The 22,622-nt window shown below is 37.1% G+C and overlaps 1 protein-coding gene across 1 annotated transcript in view; it reads left to right on the plus strand.

The window, feature by feature from the left end:
- The window catches only part of LOC149560544 (Tetratricopeptide repeat (TPR)-like superfamily protein), a 343,698-nt gene that overhangs the window by 19,338 nt on the left and 301,738 nt on the right, over nt 1-22,622 (plus strand). Inside the window, exon 2 of the mRNA XM_089824725.1 lies at nt 3,429-3,558. Within this exon, the coding sequence (XP_089680851.1) occupies nt 3,429-3,558 (130 nt within the window). The remainder of the gene's footprint in view (nt 1-3,428; nt 3,559-22,622) is intronic.

The following is a 22,622-nucleotide window of genomic DNA, read 5'->3' on the forward strand; positions in this document are numbered from 1 at the left end:
AGATATAATTTCTATTATGTCACATTGGAGCATTAATTTTTCCTTAGATTATCTGTAATTGATGTGACTAGGTGAGGAGGACAGTCAACATTAATATCAAGCATGGAATATCTATTTATATAAGAGTCTTACATTAGTAGACAAAAAGCCATACATATCATAGAAGAAGGTGCATTGGTAAGGGTCTGAAATTGTGAAGAGAAGAAGTTCTCGGGGTGCTGCAAATCCTGGGTGTGTGGACTATTCCAAAATTCTACTCGAAGGATCTACATCTAGAGTCATGTTTTTTTGTTTTCTTCTTGTGGAAAGTGGAATGTTTTATGATCCATAAGAATGACAGAAAGATATCAAAAATAATGTTGTTGGCCATTATCTTTTTCATAAGTATTGTGCTAAAGTTCGTGGCGAAAGAGCCATCGAGCCCCCAATAGTGGATAATTGGATGGAGAGCTCGGGTCTCATGCTATGCTTGACAACATTTGGTGTTCCAAATCCACATCAATTTCATCGTCAACATTGTGTGATTTCATAGAAAAACTCTATATTGTGTCTCGATAAGATCTTCAATACATGGAGATTGATACTGGGAAGATAAACTCAATATAAAAAAAGAAATAGTCAAGGGAAATTCTGATGGAAATTCCCATTCTCATGGTTTGGTATCTTGCATGACAATGTATTTTGCTCCTAATATGGTAAGATTCAGTCTTTGATCTCCTAGTGTGGCAAGATTCGATCTTTGATCTTGAATCTTAAGAGAAAGTAAACACTTCAGTATTCTTATGGAGAGTGTTGGCATCCTATAGACACAGATGAAATTAGTATTAAGGAAGAAAACATTGGTCGGAATTGCGACTGATAAAAGTCTTTACTAGAGGTTATTGATCAAATCCATTCGGTAGAGGGAATGCATATCATTCAACAAAGGAGAATCCATCAAGAGGAGCAAGCCATGGAGGTTGTAATATGATCGATGAATATTACAACATATCAAGAGATCACTTTTCAGATATATATATACTACTAAGAAGTGTCATTTTGAATTGGGTGTTATTTCTGCTTCCACAATTGTTATACACCTAAGAGGCCTCAAGCCTATAAAGATGAGTGCTCTAGATAATATGAGGAAATATGACCTATGAAGGAAATTCTATTGGCTTCAAACTATTGTGTAATCTTTATGTAGAATCATGAGATTAAATAGTGATTGAAAACTCTATAAGATGGAGCTAGTGGGAATTTTATATTGTTGGGGGGATTAAGAATCAATGTTCTATCTCCATTGTTTGACAAATACCAATATGGAAACGTTTTCTAATTTGTTGCATATGGATCCTCATTGGAGCTACTTGTATCAAGGACTCAATCTTATGACAATAGCTCCAAAGAGTTTTTTTTAAAATCTCAAACTCGTTAGTCTTTTGATGATCATGCTAGATAATGTGAGGCTCTTGAAGCAAATATATTTGATGATTAAGATTATGAAGTATCCTTCTATATTAAGAGGGAGTTTGACAATTCATTAGAGGCAAGCTTGGAAAAAGAGAGGGAGTGGATAGAAGATATGCTTTAGTCAAATTTTGATGGTCTTGGTTGTATTGATAGACCATGTCAAGATGGATTCTCTATTGATCAGAAAATATAGGAGTTAGAGGACTATGATTCATGGGATAAAGTTTCATGTATGCAAGTTGGAAGGCCTTATACTACTAGGATATTTATTGAACTAGGGAAGCATGGCATGACTTACTGGTAGGAGGTTAAAAGGATGAAAACAAATTTAGGAGTTTGACACTTCATCAGAGAGAACCTTGTACCAAGAAGTCAGAAAAGTTGATATCAAACTTTGAGGAAGTTTTGACTCTTTAAGTAAACTTGACAAGGAGGTCAAAAGGTTAGCTTTTCTTTGTGAAGAAGAAGTTCCAAGTGCAATCCCTTATAATACGTTCTTCCCTATGAGAGATGACTTTGACGTGAAAACTTTATTCTTTGATGTGGTTCATTAAGGATGTCATGTCAACACCACATGATAGTATTCGTGGTGACTTCATGTGAACCTTGATGTCATGTATAAATGGGCCTTCCCCCTGTTTACATCATAAGGAAGTGATGACTTCTAAATGATTATCACTTATATTTGTAAAAGTTATTAGAAGGTGACGTTCTAACAATAACTTAAATCATAATATACATTTTCTGTAAATGTTGATATAGATCATCAAAGGCTTTATCTTGTAAATCAACAACTAAGTGTTAGATGTCATTAAATTGATTGTCTATAAGTTGTTTGTATAAATATATAGGTATTTGGTGAATATCTTGCCTTGATATTCTGATAGGCCATTACCGCATTGACTACTTGGTGAATATCATTAAGTTGATGTTTTGATAGGCCAATACTCAGAGTACTTGGTGAATATCATTTGATTGATATTCTGATAGGCCAATACTCATGTTACCTAATATGATATCAAAACAGTATGTGGTGAATATCATGATATTCTGATAGGCCAATGCTCAGATGATGTCAAATAATGGAAGTCTTCTGATCAAAGATTTTCTTGATGTATTTTTCGGATTTCCTAATATTACCAATGGTGTAATATATGTCCTGTGTTTATCCTCCCTAGCTAAGAGTGAGTGTTGACGTTTAGTAGTTTCAATTGGATAAACCTTACAATATATATTAATTATGAGACATAATATATATATATATATATATAAAATTCATTATTATATAAATTATCAAATTTAACAAAGAGACATGTCCCTGTCTCCTCATATCTTATGCTTAATATAAGGAGAGCTTTCTTTGGAACATATATATGGTAGAGGCAATGCTAATACATTTACAGCGATCCTGATAAATCAACACATTGAAATTTTGAATACATGAATATTGGTGCTACTTCAGACTGGGTTGCCAAATCAAGTGTTTGGCATCAAATGGAAGCTAGTTGGGTTTTCCTAATATCACGATTAGTTGATATTGGCAATAGTTTTTGATTGCTCACATAGATCTTTGGTATACGTAATTTGGTTCCAGTAATGGCAACCTTTTTTATTTTTTAACGTGATTAACGTTTGAGCAAATAGATGGATATCTAGTATTTTATGGAGCAGGCCTTTCTACTATTGTTTTAAAACATTTTGGTAATAACACTCTTCTTGCTTCACTTCAGAGTTTATTATGTTATATAAATTTCTTCTGTGCTTGCTGTGTTTTTATTTGTAAATGTATGAATTAGCGTGGCACTGCTTTTCCCAGATCTCAAGTTTAATAAATGACAGGTGTGATGGCAAACACAATGATATCACATTCTTACTTTTCTAGATTCAAACTTTTTCCATCTCTGACAAGATTTGTATGAGGTGTTATTGAGATTTTAACTATTATGAGCTGACTATGTAATTCAACTTTTGTGTAGAGTTCTTTTCATGGCAACATCCGGGGCAGGCTTTGCACATGTTAGTGGTGCAAATATTGAGTTGGCTCGACTTTGCTGGACCTGTACCGGTACAATGATGGTTGCTGCTTTGGAGAATTCCTTCAATCAGGTTTGATTTCAGAATAGAGGACATTTTTGGAATTATGTACCACAAATGCTGCCCTCTTGATCAAGAAGGAACTACTGGAGGTTTCGTATTTCTTGGAAGAGAACTTTTGATTATCATGTAATTATACTAATATAACGGTTATAGATTGTTGCAATGAATAAGACTCTATTTGGGTTAATTGCACAAGATAATCGACATTTCAATCTTTTGAGGGGGAAAAGATTAGAGATATCTCTGGTTCGAAGTCATTATAGCATAAGAAATGGGAGATCCTATGGTTGGATGATATGATATTAGAATATAACTATATGCTTCCTGCAACCCCTCTCCTCTTCTCCTTTTGATTATTTTAATATTGTTTCGTTGTCTTGTAGCCTCCCTTGTTTAGTGTTGTTTCTCTTTGTTTGCTTCTTGTTCTGTTTGCTTCCTATTTCTCAGACACCGTTTGGTGGTCCTATTGCCTTCTGGCCTCTTTTTGTATCTTCAGTCCCTTAGGTTTATTGTGGTCTCTTGTTGGACATCAATAGTTTATCTTATCTTATCTAATCGGGGGCAACTTCCTAAATAAAAAATGATTATAGAACCGAGTGAAGCAGAAGTACTCCACAAATATCCTAACATGCTGGATGTCCTATTTTTCTTTTCCTAGTATTTTCCCGACTCTATATTTTTCTGCTTTTCTTTGCTCTATATATGTTTATGCTTTTATTTGAGTGATTGGACTATGCCTGATACACTTCATTAACATGCTGCTTGTGACTTCGTGCATTTCTTTTGTTTCTATTCATTGGAGATTAGATTATATGTAAATGCCCTTTGTTGAATCCAAATCTCTGAATTTTTCTTAGGATCAAAGTCCAGAAACAAATCTTACCATTTTCAATGTTAAAGCGTGATTATCTAAATTCTCCAGATTATATGTAAATGCCCTTCGATCAATCCAGATCTCTGAGTTTTTCTCAGGGTCAAAGTTCAGAAAGAAATATTACTATTTTTAATGTTAAACACGATTATCTAAATTCTTCTCAACCATTGGGAGCACATGAATTTTACTTTCATTTTTTGCTGCTTCTAGCAGTCTTAGCAAAGTTTCTTCCATTAGCGTAAATAGATTGGGGTGGGTCACCTTGTCTTGGGCCATGGAAAAGAATGAAAACATTTTCTTGTCACTCCATTGAGAGAGGTAATGTATGTGGGAGTTTTGATATGATCGCAAACTGATCCAAATTCTTGGCTATTGTAATGTAGCCAAATTGGAGTTTACCTATTTTTATACATAAACAATAACACACAAAAGTGATCTTTGTTAACCATCATCAATTTTGAGAAATAGTAAACAAATATATCAGTTAGTGAATAAGGAGATTAAGATAGGCACTCTGCCTGGCCATCTCATAACCAATCATAAATTATTCTCCATTGGAAACTCAAAAGGGGGCAAGTTAACTGCCCAGCCTGACTTAGCTCGAGAGCACACCACATTCACATCGAGGCAACTTGCTCCTTATCCCACAAGTGGCAAGAATATCCAACTATACCCTGTTCTGTACCTTGGTGTAATTAATTTGCCTTAAGAATATAATCAACTTCCTATCATGGACCTATATAGAGTTTCATTAGCATCTGGATACTCATTGTTTTTTCTTAACTTGCATCCCGTCACCATTGAAGTGCTCATAGGATTTCAACATCTCTCTGATATACTTTGTTTGAGAAATGGAAATGCCCTATATTTGATCGATGAATTTGCAAACCAAAAAAGAATGACATTTCACCAAGCATAGACATTTCAACTCCTCCATATTAGTAGCAAAAACTTGACACATCTCTTTACAATTGCTACCAAAAATCTGATCATCAACATAAACTACAATAATCAGCATATGATCATCTTCTTTTATGTACAGATTATTGTCTACTATTCCTCTTCTGAATAACTGCTACTGCAAATAACTGTCTGGTGTAGCATACCAAGCACGTTGGGCTTGTTTAAGACCATAGAGTGCCTTTTCAACTTGCATAAATAGTTCAAATAGTCTGATATAAAAGACTCATTTGGATGCTCTATATAAACGTTTTCTTTTAGATCACCATTCTGAAAATAGATTTGATATCGATTTGAAAAACTTTAGTACTTTTGAAAGAAGCAAAGGCTAAGAACATTCAACAAGAGCCCAAATTTGATATCTTCAACATGTGCATAACCTCCAGCAAGAGTTTCTCCAAAGTCTATATCTTCAATATGTGCATTGTGCATAACCTTTACAAACAAATCTTGCTTTGTTTCTCACCATTGGACCATTGTCATTAAACTTATCTGTACACCCATTCTGTATCAATCATGTTCTTGTATTTGGGCCTTGGGACAAGTTCGCAAGTTTCACTTTTCTGAATATGACCAAGCTCTTCTTCCATGACTGCCACCCAATGTTTATCTTCTGCTGCCTCTCAAAACTTTTAGGCGCAATCTTGGACAGCAAGGGAATATTGTCATCTTCAGTATACTTAACATTTCTTCTTGTGGCTCTTAGTCTATCCTTCTTCAAAATCTGATCAATAATATGATCCCTTTGAACAAAATTTGATGAAGTCTCCAAAAAGGTCCTAAATGTGTTCTTACCTTGGTCATTTGTAGGTATCGATTCTGTTCCATTTTCAACGCTTGAGGTGTATTTAGAAAATTTCCATCGGCTGTCCCATGTTGTACATGTGAAGGTGTTTGTTGAACAACACTTTCTTTTTCATCTACTTGACTTTATATCTTGTTATGAATGTTAGTGTCTTTATGAAACCTTCACAATAACAATTTCAACAATCCTGCATAATCTTTTGTTAAAACATCTATAAGATTTACTTTAAGAAGGGTATCCTAGGAAAATCACTTCATCAGTCCCAGGAATAAACTTCTTAGATTGTTTTCATCTCTCTTAACATAACTAGGACTACCAAGTGACTACCAAACGCTCTGAAATATTTAACTGAAGCAGTATTACCTTTTCAATGTTTTACCAAAAATTCCGAAATACTTAACTGAAGGCGTCTTACCTTTCCAGAGTTCTATGGAGTTTTGTTATGCTTTTCTCTAATGAGCTTCTCATTCTAAATGTAAACATAAGTATAGACAGCCTCTCTCCAAAAGGAATCATTCACCTAGACTCATTCAACATACTCTGAGCTGGTTTTTGGACTGATCTGTCCTTCCTGTCAAAAACACCATTTTCTTGTGGTGTCTTTTTTGGTGAGTATTGTCTTTTTCTACCATGTTTTTTGCAGAAATTTACAAACTCATTTGATGTGAACTCTTCTCCACTGTTTATATGTAAGCATTAAAAATTTAGACCATTCCCATTCTCCATTTAAGGCTTTGGAAGCCTTAAACTTTGCAAGTGCTTTTTGATTTTTCCTTCCAAAATGCTCCCAAGTCATTCTTGAGAAATCATCAATGTAAAGTGTAAAATACATCTCACCTCACATATTCTTAGTTTTTGTAGGCTCACATAAATCAGTATGAACCAAACTCAAGAGACTTTGTGCTGGAATACTCTTCTGATTTGAAACTCTTTTCATTTGTTTTCTCAATTGACATTCTTTGGCATCTCTCTAATAGCTTTCTTTCTATTGATCTGAACAAGACTATCGAAGTTCATGTGTCCCATCCTCTATGCCATAGCCAACCTTTATCTACTTAAATCAAAGACCACTTTTCACGTGTGATGTTATTAGTAATGTATAGATTGTTACCACTCACCCCTATTTGCATTAGCAATTTATCTACCATTTTTACTAATTTCAGAACGTGAATTCAAAATTGAAGTGTGTTTAGTTGTGAGGTTTTCCTACCATCACCCCATTGCAAATGGGACCCCCTCTTTTCACTTGGCAGTAGTGTTAGATGGCTTGGTTTGACTTGGTTTAGGGGCAATTTCGGAAATCTCCAATCCAGAGAGATGAGCTTGAGCACCTCTTGCCCATCTTAGAGCTAGTTTAGTTGGTCTCTCGAATAAGGAATAAGGGGGGTCGAGTTAGACATCTAGAATGCAAGTTTGAGTTAGTCTTAAGTTTTGGCACATAGCGAGAGTAGGGTTTGGAGTTGAAATCTATAAAACCATGGTAAGGGATAACACTTGATGAGAAATTGAATTGGAGAAGCGTGTGAAATGAGAATGCTTAATGAGTTTGAAAGCAAGACAAGAATGAGGAAGATAATTGCCAAAGGAGAAGTCAACTTGATGTATGCAACCACAATGTTGATTTGAACATGAAAATATGAAGTTTGGAGGCTTTGACAAAAAAAAAATGAACAAGAAAAAGCTTCATCTCTTAATAGTGAGACTCGATCCAAAGAGATTTTGGATCTAATACATTTTGATGTTTGTGGGCCTATGTTAGTGGTATCAATGAATGGCGCATCCTATTATGTCACCTTCATTGATGATTTCTCCTTGAAAACCTATATCTATTTCATGAAGACCAAAGATGAGGTCTTTAGTCCATTCAAGGAGTTCAAAGTTCAAGTGGAGGATCTGGCAAGGATGAAGATCAAGGCGATGAGATCAAACAACTAGGGTAAGTATACCTCAAATGAGCTTAGAGATTTCTACAAGGATGTAGGAATCAAATGGGAGAAGAAAATTACCTATAAATCGCAACAAAATGGGGCTGCAGAGAGGAAAAACATATCTATCATTAGTTTTGTAAAGGCTACGATTGATGATCAAAGTTTGTCATTGTTTCTATGAGCAGAAGCAAGCAAGGCAACCATATATTTACAAAATAGGAGTCCATACTAGGTTTTAAAAGGACAAGACCCCAAAGGAGGCATTCATATGGATTAAACCTGAGATAGGTGATCTTAGGATTTTTTGTTGTCTAGTCTATATTCATGTGCCTGTGGAGAAGAGGATAAAGTTGGAGCCCTCAGGTGTAATAACCCCAACCGGTTATAACTTTGTGAAACACCAAACCCTTGTCAAATTCAATTGTTTGACATTTTGTCAAACACTTTGCAAGAAAGCTTTGATACTAGTGTAATAACCTCAACTGGTTATAACTTTGTGAAACACCAAATCCTTCTCAAATTCAATTGTTTGACATTTTGTCAAACACTTTGCTAGCAAGCTCTGATACCTTGCCTAAACTGACTGATTTTAGCTCAAGAAATATTGTCCAACACTTGTATGCTGCCTTTCTCCTTTCTAATTTTTTTGTGTTTCAGATTGTTTGATATAGTTTGAATGATGCTAAGAAATTTAGAATGGTCGCAAATGATAGTACTATACCTCTTACAAGGAACTAATATGCAAGTGCAGTTCTTTTTGGTATTTTCAATGCATATACATGGAAACTAGATATGGAAATGCATACCTACAGCCAACTAACATTTTGACAAACAATTGGCATACAACTATTATGCTGATCATATGTGCTATTACATGGACATTTCGTCAAACAAATGGTATGCAACATATATCTCCTTTATTGAATTCATTTCCCATGTACAATGTTGCTATGAATTTGCCAAGACAAATGGGCTTACAATAATGACTACAACAATGCTAAATCTGATTTTGAGTTATCACTTACAACAACAAAATTATATGCCTAAGATTACAATGCTAACTACTTATAGTTGCAAGAGGAACCTGACAATAGTGATGCCTAGGGATGGAGATGAAAGTTACAATTGGAATCAAGCATAAATACTATTGCACGAGTAGTATAGCGCGACACTGTTCATGCGTATTGTAGTAGCCAAATGTATTTTCCAATTTAAGCACAAATAGAACTCAAGAATGAAGCTCTCCTAAATGCCAAATTCAATGGATATTTCACCACCTCAAATGGTTGCAACACTGGAGAATTGACGCTCTACAATGGCTAACTGAAATCAGAAACCCTTAGTTTCTTCTCCCAAGTTCATATCAAATGCAATTGACAATAATCGGATGCTTAACAATGAAGCTCTTGCCTCTATTTATTCTTTTCCTTCACCCCTCTAGAAGGAAATAAAATATTATTTAGTTGCACTCTCTAGAAGCTTACCCCTTTCTAATACAATAATTAGTTGTATTTCTAGAAAATGCACTCTCTAGAAGCTTGCCTCTTTCCAATACAATAACTAGTTGTGCTTTTAGAAAATTAAATTAATTAAATATAAAGTCACCTTTAGATTTATTTATTTGTTGACTTTAATTTAATTTATTTCTCCTTATTTCTCCACTTAGCTTTCGAAGAATGAAAAGCTAAGAACTCCATTGAGGGTCTAAAAGATGGAGAATATTGCAGTCCGCCCTCCCTGAAATTGCTTGTCCTCAAGCAATCCAACAACGCAATGAACTACAACCTCCACCTGGATCCCAAATGAAGTAGTATGTGACATCCCTGTGGACACTAAACCAACTGCAAACCGGCATCATCAGGACCAACCACATGTCTTGTAGCCTAGCACCCAAAACTTGTGCTGATGATGTAGAAGTTTGAATGTCACCAGAAGGCAACTCCATAGAAGATCTATGAAACCTCTTCTTCCCTGTATCCACCCACAGAAATATATATTGGATTGGAATCTTGATCATCACCAACATGCGTTGAAAAAGATGTAGCTACAGGCGAACCATATGCACTCATACCAACTGTATCAACAATAGGTGTAACCACATCAAAATATATGGACACATGAACAACACTAACTGCTGCAACAAAAAACTGAACCGAATTTGTAGTTGATGAAAACTCATAATCATCAACATGTGCGCCATCATCAGAACACACATCAACAATTGCATGAATACTGCTAAACTCCTCATTGGATGGTTCAACTAAAACAAAAGTGGTTGCTGATATGATAGTATCCTTGCATGCTCCTACTCCCACTATTGCTGCATCGCCATCAAATACATGATCCGGGAAACTCATGCCAACAACTACATCATCTGACTTAACCTGACATGAATTCTCATCACATTTCACCTCAATTATGCCCAACTCATGCAGTGTTTCATAAGAAATGTCCTGCAAATCTGAAGTTGCAACTGTATCATCACATTTCGCGCTTTGAAAAAACGATATCATGCTATGCCCAAATCTCGAATTCGAAATCAATTGGGTCATCCGTTTGTGATTTTGATTCATCTCATTCACTAGCACATCCAACTGTTTCCCAATACCGTGTATCCCAGAATCAACCATTTGCGGAGAAGTACGCCCTCTACGGGTATAATGAATACCAAACCTTCTATCACCATCCATAACGCTAAAAACCAAGTCCTCTAGTTGTGGGTTAAAAGAAAAGTGATGAGCACTTCTCACAGTGTAATGCCGATAAAAACTCCCAATCTCTGTCAAGTGCTCATCATCATCAAACTGAGAATCAAAAGATGGCTCCAATCTCTTACTCTGAACTATTGGTCGGGCAAGATCTTGGGCAACCCTCTCAACAAACCCAACCACAAAATCCCTATTGGGAAGCATCGTAGCCAAGGTCTCTATAATCTTCCTCACCAATCGTCATATAGCACAAGAGCCCTGAATGAGAGTACCCTCAGATATACTGTATGAAACCTCCCTCAAATCCAAGCTCTCAAGCAAATACTCCATGAATGAATTGGTACAATAGAAATTAATGTGGAAGCATCAATCTGCTCCCCTACAATCCATAACTGATCCTTTTGAAAATGTGACAATGCCAATTGTCCAATGCTACCAGTTGTATGAAAAGAAGAAATAGATTCACTTCCAGTAGAAGGAAGCAAATCACCATGAGAGCCCGTCTCCATTGATGCTCTCACCTCCTTTTTACATACTACACTCATATCCTGGACAAATATGTTTGCTACATCAGCACGTCCCTCATTCTCAACCGTAGAAGGAAACTCATCACCAACCACAATATGTAACTGAACAGAGTCTGGGCCTGGTGTCGACTGTATCTGTTCAAACTCCATGGTAACCCTATCCAACTGTGACTGTGACTCCTGAAGAGCCAACTGAGTATACTGAAGAGAGTCCATAGTCATCTCAAGCTCTCGGGTGAGCTCAACCACCTCCTCTTTCCCTAACATCTCATAGTAGGTGCTACCCCACTCCAAAAGGTAATCCTTGTCAGCAACTAACTGAGAGTAACTATGCTTCAAGATCCTAACAACCTCTCGAAGCGCATCAACCTCTACTAGAGAAAGATTACTATCACCATGCTCATCAAACATAGGAGCACCCCAACCAGATTTAGCTAACATCTGATGGATAGCATCATATTGCTCAAGACCTAAAGAAATGTTACTATCACTCACCTTCAGTTGATAAGTCACATGATGCCTCTTTAATCCCCGACTCCTATGCAAGCTCTTTGTCTCACTAATTGTACTGAGATAGGAAACTGAATTAGAACTCTCCACCACAAGATTGCTCATATAGTTGCTATCTTCCTTCACAATTCTGCATCCAATATACAAATGCTGTGTACTTCAACCAATTCCTCATCCGAAGAAATGGAAGCCCTTCCCATATCAATCTTCTCGCACGTCTTAGCTTCCACCTCAATAGTAAGATCCTGTAAGCATTGATCTTGGGACCCATCCAAAACCTCTTCAGAATTATCAACCAATATCTGACAAGGGGTGTACCTAGTACATCTTATAACATCATCAAATCGATCATCAGATGTGTCCATACTATCTGCATCGACATCTCCTAACAGAGCCTTAATTGTGGATTCTTGACTCTGCACACATGACTCAATGCCAGGTTGTGAATCAGTAATACTAGAGCATAAACCCACATCTACTGACTTCGCTGAAACACCCACATCACCAACATCACAGTTGGGTGACTCTATACGTGCCTTAGTCCCACCTGAGGAATCAACTACCTCGTGCACTGGAGCAACTCTACGATAGCTGACATATAAGTCTCCAACAACTATTCCCTCAAAAGAATCTGAATAGTTAGTGATAACTACATCATCAACTGCCTCTGAACTAACCATAACGACTACTTTGGGAGCCTCAACCTGCTGACGCTCAGTGCTGTTATCCACCAAGGGCACTAACACATCCACATGTCCTTGTGAAATAAGTCCATCATCAACATTGTGGATAGGACTAGCTAGTGTCATACTGAATACAGGCACTTTTGCATCATGGACATGTTGGGAAAAACTCGAGCTTCCTTCCTTGCAACCTTGATCTCGGCCTTCTAAAGGCAGAAACCATTTACTTCACTGCCCTCTCAACTATCTCTGGATCCGACAAGCTCTTTGCCAACCTCTGTTGATGAAGCTTAAGTCTCTCCACACTCTCTTGCAAAGCATTCATCTTCGCACCAACTTTGTCATTACTCCACTAACTTCTAGAATTGCCAGTTCTCATATGTTAGTCCTATTACAATAATAGATAAGTCATCTATTATTAGTTAATGGTTATCTATTGTAAATATCTAATAAGCTTTAGTTTGCTTTCATTTTTTGCTTTCTCTAGAATAGAATGTTTCTATTCTTTACGATCATTTCCTAAGGAAACATCATCTCATTCTTTTGTATAAATTGACTGTCTGGTCTCTGTTAATAACAAGCAAGTATTTTACCAGTTACTTCCGTAATATGGTATTAGAGCTAATACTTAAATTTTTTTGAAAAAATTTATAATTTCTTCTTGAAGTTATTTGTTTAAATTTTTTCAAAATTATTTCAATTAATTTCTCTAGAACCTGCCTAGGGTTTTTTGCCCAGAGAAATTCAAAAATCATGAACTACGATTTTTACAAATCATAACTACACTTGTGCAAATCGCAGACTCGTGACTGGTATTTGCCAATCACGATTTTTCCTTGGTCGAACTCCTCTGTAAATCACGTATGGAAGGAACTCATAGATATTTCTTGCTCTTGTGTTTTTTTTGTCCCTTGCAAAATCGTAGAACAGAGCTTGGAAAGGCACGACAAACTGGTGAAAGGTGTAATCGACAACTCAGGATGGTGTTTGGTTTTACAGGTTCATACATTTGTAAGTCGTGATTGGAACATAAACCATCTGTGCGATTTCCTGCTTCTTCTGGTTGCATTTTTTACTACAACCATCACCATTCTTTGTGTGCACCTTTCAAGCTACGATTTGGAACTCAAAATTGATGTTTTTTCCCTTCAGAATCGTCACCTTTTTGGATTGCAAACACCATTTTTTTTGCCATTTCGACCTCCATGGCCGCCAATTGAACTTTTTGCTTGAAACCCTAATTTATGGGGTTGAAAAAAGTTCTAATTTCAAATTCTTGGTTTTTTGAGAGCTCGACTGGGTTGTTCGTTCTTCTAGGTGCCTCATTTTTTGTGCCTTGATTTGGGAGCCAGCAGATCCAAAAATCAATAGCATATTCCTTGTGGGTTTTTCAAGCTCTCTTCTGGGTCACTCTTTGATTTTGCTGGGTCTTCTGTCTTTTTGCCTCGAAGAACGTGCTTCACAGATTTTTATTCAAAAACGTGCCATGGCACTCTGACAAATATTCTGCTCAAGCATAACTCCAAAGTCAATGGTCGAAATTATGGCCCCTGGAAGCAACGGATCATCGCAATTTTTGAATATCGGAACACTAATCAACTTGTTTTGGGTGTTACGAAGCGTCCGACTTCTTTGGGTCCTGATCAAGATACATGGGATCTGAATAATTGAGAGGCAGTGATGCTTCTCAAATTAGCCGTGGTTGATGATCAACTTTCTCAGATTCCATCCGGCAAGACAACTGCCAAGATTTGGATACATCTCAAAGGTCTTCATGAGACTTTTGACAAAAGCAGAGCCTTTTTTTTGAAAAACACTCTGTTTTCTGTTGTCATGGGCCGTCGTACCTTGCTCCAGGCACACCTGAATCGGATTCAAAAAATTCGTGATTAGTTACTTGCCATCGGTCGCAAGATGGAGGAAGAGGGTATTGTGGTTATCACTCTTCGGAGTTTACCAAAATCCTATGAGCATTTTATCGAGACTCTCAACATCACATCTTCTGGTGTTGATTTGAAGTTCACTGATCTCTGCACACTGCTGCTTTAGCAAGATCGGTGGAAACGAGAACTCAGTAGTAGCTCCAGTTTCACCTCCACTGAGTAAGCCTTTGTTGCGAAATCCTTTTAGAAGGATAAAGGCAAGTTTCAATAGCCATCTCGGCAGAAATCTTCTGCTCCAGCATCGAATGGTTCTAGAAAGAAGAACATTCAATGCAATTACTACCACAAGTTTGGACACATGAAGGTTGAATGTCGAAAACGCTTAGCTGTACAGTCTAAGCAATCAGGTTCACAGCTCAAAGCGAACAGTGCAGAGCACACTAAGCAGGCTGAATCTGCCTTTTACGCCTTCATGACTAAAAGACTTGCAGATCATGTGAAGTCATCTGCTTGGTACATTGATTCAGGTCTCGTCATTTCACTCACCACAGAGACTAGTTTACTAACTACCAACCTTATTCAGACTCTGTTATTTTTGGTGGCAGAGAAGAGTACAGTCAACTGCTTTGCCACCGGTGGTGGAGGCCCTACTATTCTAAAGGTTAACCCGTAACCTTCCCTAGAAAATGGTAGGGGTTCAGGTGAGTCTCGATTCTATACGTAACATGCCCACAACTCAATCTACCGGTTGTCAGTAAAGGCAACATTCAGATTCAGTCTATTGGGAGGAATCTCATATTCCTTGATGTGTACTACGTTCCATGGGTGGAACTAAATCTACTCTTAGTCAGTTAGTTGCTACGACATTCTCCACATTTGGTAGTCACCTTCAGTTCACATCAATGCACCATCACTGATTGGGCGACTAAGTCCACTGTTGCAGTGGGTCTTGAGGATCATGGTCATTTCAAACTTAGCGATTTTGGTGATTCTCAGGACTTAGCTATGGCTGCTCAGTGATCTTCTGTTAGCACAGTTTGGCATCAACGTTATGGGCACTTAAATGTGCATTATCTCTCACAGCTTGCTCAGGATGAGCTTGTTTTTGGATTGCTAGAGATTCAGATTCAATAGCTTAGAGTTTGTGACGCATGCCAGGCTAGGAAGCAACATCGCACACCTTTCACCAATGATGATCCTTGGCGATTCTTGGAGAGCTTCTCAAGTACTTCAGCTTGTTCATGCTGATATTTGCGGCCCTATGGCCACTCTTTCTGTTCTTGGGTCCAGGTATTTTCTTTTTTTTTGTTGATGATTTCAGTAGAAAAATGTGGGTGTATTTCCTTAAAAAGAAATCAGATGCATTTCCTATATTTCAAAAGTTTAAATCTTTAGTCAAAAAAGTGTTTGAGAAATCTATTATTACTCTTAGATCAGACAATGGGGTGGAATTTTGTTCTAATGCTTTCTCTAGCTTCTTGGATACACATGACATCAAATGCCAATTAACCACACCCCACACACCACAACAGAATAGTGTAGTTGAACGTCGAAATAAGACAACTACTGAGATGGATCGTTCCATGCTCAAACACCAACATGTTCCGAAGTAGTTTTGGGCAAAAGCAGTTAACACTATAATTTATTTGTTGAACCAGTCACCCACAGTGGCAGTCAAAGTTAAAACTTCAGAAGAGGCCTAATCAGGTCGCAAGCCCAGAATCAGTCACCTGAAGGTTTTTGGCTCCCTTGCTTTTGTTTGGACCCCTGATGCTTCACGCACCAAGTTGGATGCCAAGAGTCAAAAACTCATGCTTGTTGGATATAGCAATCTTCACAAAGCCTATCGTCCGATTGATGTTAAAACCTCTCGTCTTATCTACAGTTGAGATGTAGCCTTTGATGAGCAACGAGGACCATTCATGCCTGTTTCTCTTATTCTTGATCCAACAAACCAACCTATGATGGCTCATGATTTGGGAGTTCGGCTTCCATTAGGTCCACCTGATGGGAGGGCTCCAGCAGCTCTTGCAGCTCCAGTTATACCAGTGATACCTGTACAGACACCTCCGACTTCTCCTGCAAGAACACCTCGCTTCGTAGATGCTTCACCTGAGTTTGATCTAGATTTTTCTGATGAGGATCCTGCTGATCAAGCATCTCCTGGTACTAATGTTGGTCATTCTCCTATCTGGCCTAAGTGGTGGGCTAAGACACTTGCTGATCTTTGTAATGATGAGCTCATTGATGGCAGAATTGCTTGGAAAAAAAGTAAGACTATAGATATTGTTAATTTTGCTCTCATGGCCAACATTCACAGTGTGTTTGAACCTCAAACATATTTTGAGGCTAAAGGAATTCTAGAGTGGGAACAGGCCATGACATCTGAACACCAGAGCCTGCTGAAGAACAACACTTGTGTCATTTTTGATCTTCGACTAGGGAAGAAACCCATTGGCTGCAAATAGGTCTACAAAATCAAATACAAATCGGATGGTACTTTGGATAAGTATAAAGCTCATTTAGTGGCGAAGGGCTTTTTTCAGTGTTAGGGTATTTATTATGAGACTTTTGCTCTTACTCCAAAGATGAGCACCATCAGATTAGTCCTAGCCATGGTAGCACAATTTGGCTAGAAGGTTCATTAGATGGACGTTAAGAGTGCTTTCCTAAATGGTGATCTCCATGAAGAGGTCTACATGACCCAGCCTCCTGGTTTCAAGGTTTCTGGTAAAGACCATCAGGTTCTCCAATTGGTAAAAGCTCTCTATGGCTTGAAGTAGGCCCCTCGGGCATGGTACATCAAAATTGATAAGTACCTCAGTGATCAAGGCTTCAAGAGGAGTTCTTCAGACTGGCTCATGCATTATTGCCTGGTGTTGAAGTTTTGGCAACAATTTTCTGGTATATTCATCTCTTAGTCCAAATATGCCAGGGCCTTGTTAGAAAAATTCCGAATGCAAGATTGCAAACCTGCATTTACACCTATGGAGAAAGGTCTCAAGTTACCAACAAAGTCTGATTCTCCTTCCGTTGATGATACTACATACAGGCAACTATTAGGCAGCCTCATCTACCTCTCTGCTACTAGGCCTGATATTAGCTTCGCAGTCAACTATATTTCATGCTTTATGACAGCTCCTAAGGCTTATCATTAGATGGCAGCAAAGCGTGTGCTTTGTTATGTGAAGGGCACTTCAAATTATGGACTTCTGTACTCTCAAAGTTCTAATCCTAAACTTAGTGGGTTCACAGATTCAGATTGGGCTGGCTCTGTTGATGATAAAAAGTCAACATCTAGATATGTGTTCAGTTTGGGATCCGGTGCAGTCACCTAGACCAATAAGAAGCAGCAGGCAGTTTCTCTCTCTTCTACAGAGGCCGAATACAGAGGGACTGTTAAGGCAGGATGTGAAGTTGTTTGGCTTCATTGGATGCTTGGGGATATGTAGATGTCACCAGCAAGATCGACTACTTTGTTTGTTGATAACGAAGGCATTATCAAGTTAGTATGAAATCCAGTCTTCCATGAATAAACCAAGCATGTGGATGTTCACTGTCATTACATACGACAATTGGTTGAAGATGAGACTATAGATTTGCAGTATGTTCCTACCACAGATTAGACTGTAGACATTCTCACCAAGCCTCTCGGTCCTGATAAGTTTGTCAAATTCAGAGGACAACTTGGTGTGTTAGATAGATTAACCATTAAGGGAGGGTATTACAATAATAGATAAGTCATCTATTATTAGTTAATGGTTATCTATTCTAAATATCTAATAAGCTTTAGTTTGCTTTCGTTTTTGCTTTCTCTAGAATAGAATGTTTCTATTCTTTACGATCGTTTCCTAAGGAAACATTGTCTCATTTTTTTGGATAAATTAACCGTCTGGTCTCTGTTGATAACAAACAAATATTTTACCAATTACTTCCGTAATGTCCATGGCTAGAAAATGCTATAGTGCTGGTCACTCCAAATGCAACATCAAATTTGACAATAATATAAATTTCGTACCCTACAAGATGGTAGGAAACCACTTTGATACCATTTGTAATAACCTTAACCGGTTATAACTTTGTGAAACACCAAATCCTTCTCAAATCCAATTGTTTGACATTTTGTCAAACACTTTGCAAGCAAGCTCTAATACCACTGTAATAAGCCCAAACGGTTATAACTTTGTGAAACACCAAATCTTTTTCAAATTCAGTTATTTGACATTTTGTCAAACACTTTGCAAGCAAGCTCTGATACTTTGCCCAAATTGACTGGTTTTAGCTCAAGGAATATTGTCCAACACTTGTATGCTGCCTTTCTCTTTTCTGATTTTTTTTGTGTTTTAGATTGTTTGATATAGTTTGAATGATGCTAAAAAATTTAGAATGTTCACAAATGATAGTACAATACCTCTTACAATGAACTAATATGCAAGTGCAATTCTTTTTGGTATTTTCAATTCATATGCATGGAAACTAGATATGGAATGCATACCTACAGCCAACTGACATTTTGACAAACAATTGGCATACAACTATTGTGTTGATCATATATGCTATTAGATGGACATTTCGTCAAACAAAAGGTATGCAACATATATCTCCTTTATTGAATTCATTTCCCATGTACAATGTTGCTATGAATTTGCCAAGACAAATGGGCTTACAATAATGACTACAACAATGCTAAATCTGATTTTGAGTTATCACTTACAACAACAAAATTATATGCCTAAGATTACAATGCTAACTACTTATAGTTGCAAGAGGAACCTGACAATAGTGATGCCTAGGGATGGAGATGAAAGTTACAATTGGAATCAAGCATAAATACTATTGCGCGAGTACTATAGCGCGACACTGTTCATGCGTATTTTAGCAGCCAACAATAAATGTATTTTCCAATTTAAGCACAAATAGAACTCAAGAATGAAGCTCTCCTAAATGCCAAATTCAATGGATATTTCACCACCTCAAATGGTTGCAACACTGGAGAATTGACACTCTACAATGGCTAACTAAAATCAGAAACCCTTAGTTTCTTCTCCCAAGTTCATATCAAATGCAATTGACAATAATCGGATGCTTAACAATGAAGCTCTTGCCTCTATTTATTCTTTTCCTTCACGCCTCTAGAAGGAAATAAAATATTATTTAGTTGCACTCTCTAGAAGCTTACCCCTTTCCAATACAATAATTAGTTGTATTTCTAGAAAATGCACTCTCTAGAAGCTTGCCTCTTTCCAATACAATAACTAGTTGTGCTTTTAGAAAATTAAATTAATTAAATATAAAGTCACCTTTAGATTTATTTATTTGTTGACTTTAATTTAATTTATTTCTTCTTATTTCTCCACTTAACCTTAGAAGAATGAAAAGTTAAGAACTCCATTGTGGGTCTAAAAGATGGGGAACATTGTAGTCTGCCCTCCCTGAAATTGCTTGTCCTCAAGCAATCCAGCAACACAATGAACTCCAACCTCCACTTGGATCCCAAATGAAGTAGTATGTGACATCCTTGTGGACACTAAACTAACTGCAAAACGACATCATGGTCTAAAAGAATGAAAAGCTAAGAACTCCATTGAGGGTCTAAAAGATGGGGAATATTACATCAAGTGAGAAGGGCATTCTTGTGGGATACAATGATGATGGAAAAGCCTACAAGGTCTTTCTACCGACACAATAGAAGGCAGTTGTGAACAAGGATGTCAAGTTTGATGAAAACTTGGCCTCCAAGAAATCTCATAATCCACCCACAGTTGCAAAGGATATTTTGCAGGAACATTCAAATGATGGGAATAGTTTGCTGATTTCTAGTACAAATGGCCAAACTTCAAGACAATTATTCCCTTTTAAATTAGTTGGGGGGCCTAAATGGTGTAAGCAAACCTTGAGAGATCCCTAAGAACATGTTGAGGCTCCTAGATCCACATTCAGGGAGAGTTGGTCTCCACAAGTTTCCAATGTATATGGCCTTGATGACCAACATCATAGATGTAACCTTCCATCTTTGAGGAAGCAACTAGCCAATAGGTGTGGAGAGATGCCATGGTGGAGAAGCATAACTCCATCATTAAGAATGATGTTTGGGAATGTGTGCAAACACCAGTAGGGAAGTCAGTAGTGACTTCTAAATGGTTGTTTAAAATTAAACATGCAACAATTGACAATGTGGAGAAGTATTAACCAAGATTTGTGGCCTAAGGATTCTCTTAGAAAGAGGGAGTAGACTATGAGGAGACCTTTGCTATTGCTTCTAGATATTCTTCTATTCGAGTTATATCCATTGCTTCAAAGTTAGGGTGGAGGATTCACCAGATGGATGTGATGACAACATTCCTAGAAGTATATATAGAGAAGCCATAGGGTTTTGAAGTACATGATAGAGAGTCACAAGTATGCAAACTTAAGAAAGTCTATATGTACTCAAACAAGCTTCAAGGGCATGGTACTCCAGGATCCACATCTATTTGCAGAGTAAGGGTGTCACCAAGAGTGACGTAGATTCCAACCTATACTTTATACTAGTTGGATATGAGATCCTCATCTTGGTGTTCTATGTGAATGACTTAATTCTTACAGGGGTAGAGAATTTGATCACTGAGTGTAAGTCAGATTTGGTTATAGAATTTGAGATCGACATCGGGTTGATGTATTACTTTGTAAGACTTGAGGTTTGACATAGATAGAGAGAGATCTTTCTTGGACAAAGGAAGTATGCACTACTGATTCTTAAGAGATTCAAGATGGAGAGTAGTAGATAAATGGTTAGTCCAGTGGTAACCAACTTGAAGAAGGTTGATTCTTCAAAGTCAAAATTGGGAGATTGGTAATGTCCTTGGGCGTGAGATTGAAAAGAAGTCCGCAAATCCTTAGGTTTAATGGACCTGCACAAGTGTTAGTACTTAGAAATTATTATTAAACTTTAAACATATGGAAATCTAACATATATCCTATCCCCTGCTTAATTCCCCTTCTTAAGGAGAGGTCATGATTCGACACTCAGCTCCTGGGGGAGGGCCCCCTGTGGCTCCTATGTGGAACATCTCTCCCCTAAGTGTCATCACTTCATGATTTCCCTTTTGTTAAGCCTTATGAATGATTGATCAAATACATTCATCCTTCTCATGAGAGATTTCTCTCTTCCTAAGCCTTAACGAACTACCATTGGTAAGTTCATAATAGCATATGAATATGCTTTAGTCCCTCAGTGCTAGAGGCTTTCTCAGAGATATTTCATCTCTTCCTTGATACCCAATAGGCATTATAAATTTAAGAGCTGTTCCTTATCCCTACTTGGTGTTCCTTCAATCCTATTTGCCTTCTCCAAAATTTCTTGGCATCTTGGAATTCTATGTTGTTCCTGGCTGAGCTTAATGTTTGGTTTTTGTTGGATGGCGGCCTTGGAGATGTGTTTAATCTTTCCCGTGCTACTCGATGTTTTTCTCTATTTGACATCCCTATATGCTGTGATTAAGTGAGGATGATTGTTAAATGCAGGATCTCTGTATATGTCTCTTGCTAGGTAATCCACTTCTTTCTGTTCTGCTGTCCTTCTTCCCTGCCTCCTTTCCAGCCGAACATGGAATTGGCGTTAAATATCACTGCTCTCGCCAAAACTCACGACCATTGGGACTGTTCATGACCTGTAGTTCTTCATTCGATTTCTTAAATATATAACATTGGTTATATAGAAGTTTTATAATGATATTTATGATATTTATTATATTTATCATTACAATAACATGTATAATATTTTTTAGAGTCAATATATTTATTTGTTTATAATTGAAGAAAATTTCAATTATTTATTGCTTATTTATAATGGTATTTATAATATTTATCAAAGAACCAAAAATTGGAATAGGATTAGAATTGCCAAGGCTTACTTGAATCATAAATCGCCTAAATCACTGCTATGAATTGGCAAATTGAAAAAACCCTTGAAATTTAAAGTTTTTAACAATTTAAAACTTGTTTCATGCACCCTTTATTGAATATAACTAAAAAAAATTATAACATCATCAAATAGAAGTTAACGTACATAAACAAGAACCTAATTGATAAATCCATCGCATACGTAAAATGTAAACTGTAGCTTAAGTAAATAAAAATCACAGGATCATAATGAGTCATGACATAGATATATAGATTATAGAATTATAAATGCTGTCAATATTTATAAATTTTCA

Source organism: Cupressus sempervirens, chromosome 4 (genome assembly GCF_028749045.1).
Source record: "Cupressus sempervirens isolate cs-2001-9-10 chromosome 4, ASM2874904v1, whole genome shotgun sequence".
NCBI lineage: Eukaryota > Viridiplantae > Streptophyta > Pinopsida > Cupressales > Cupressaceae > Cupressus > Cupressus sempervirens.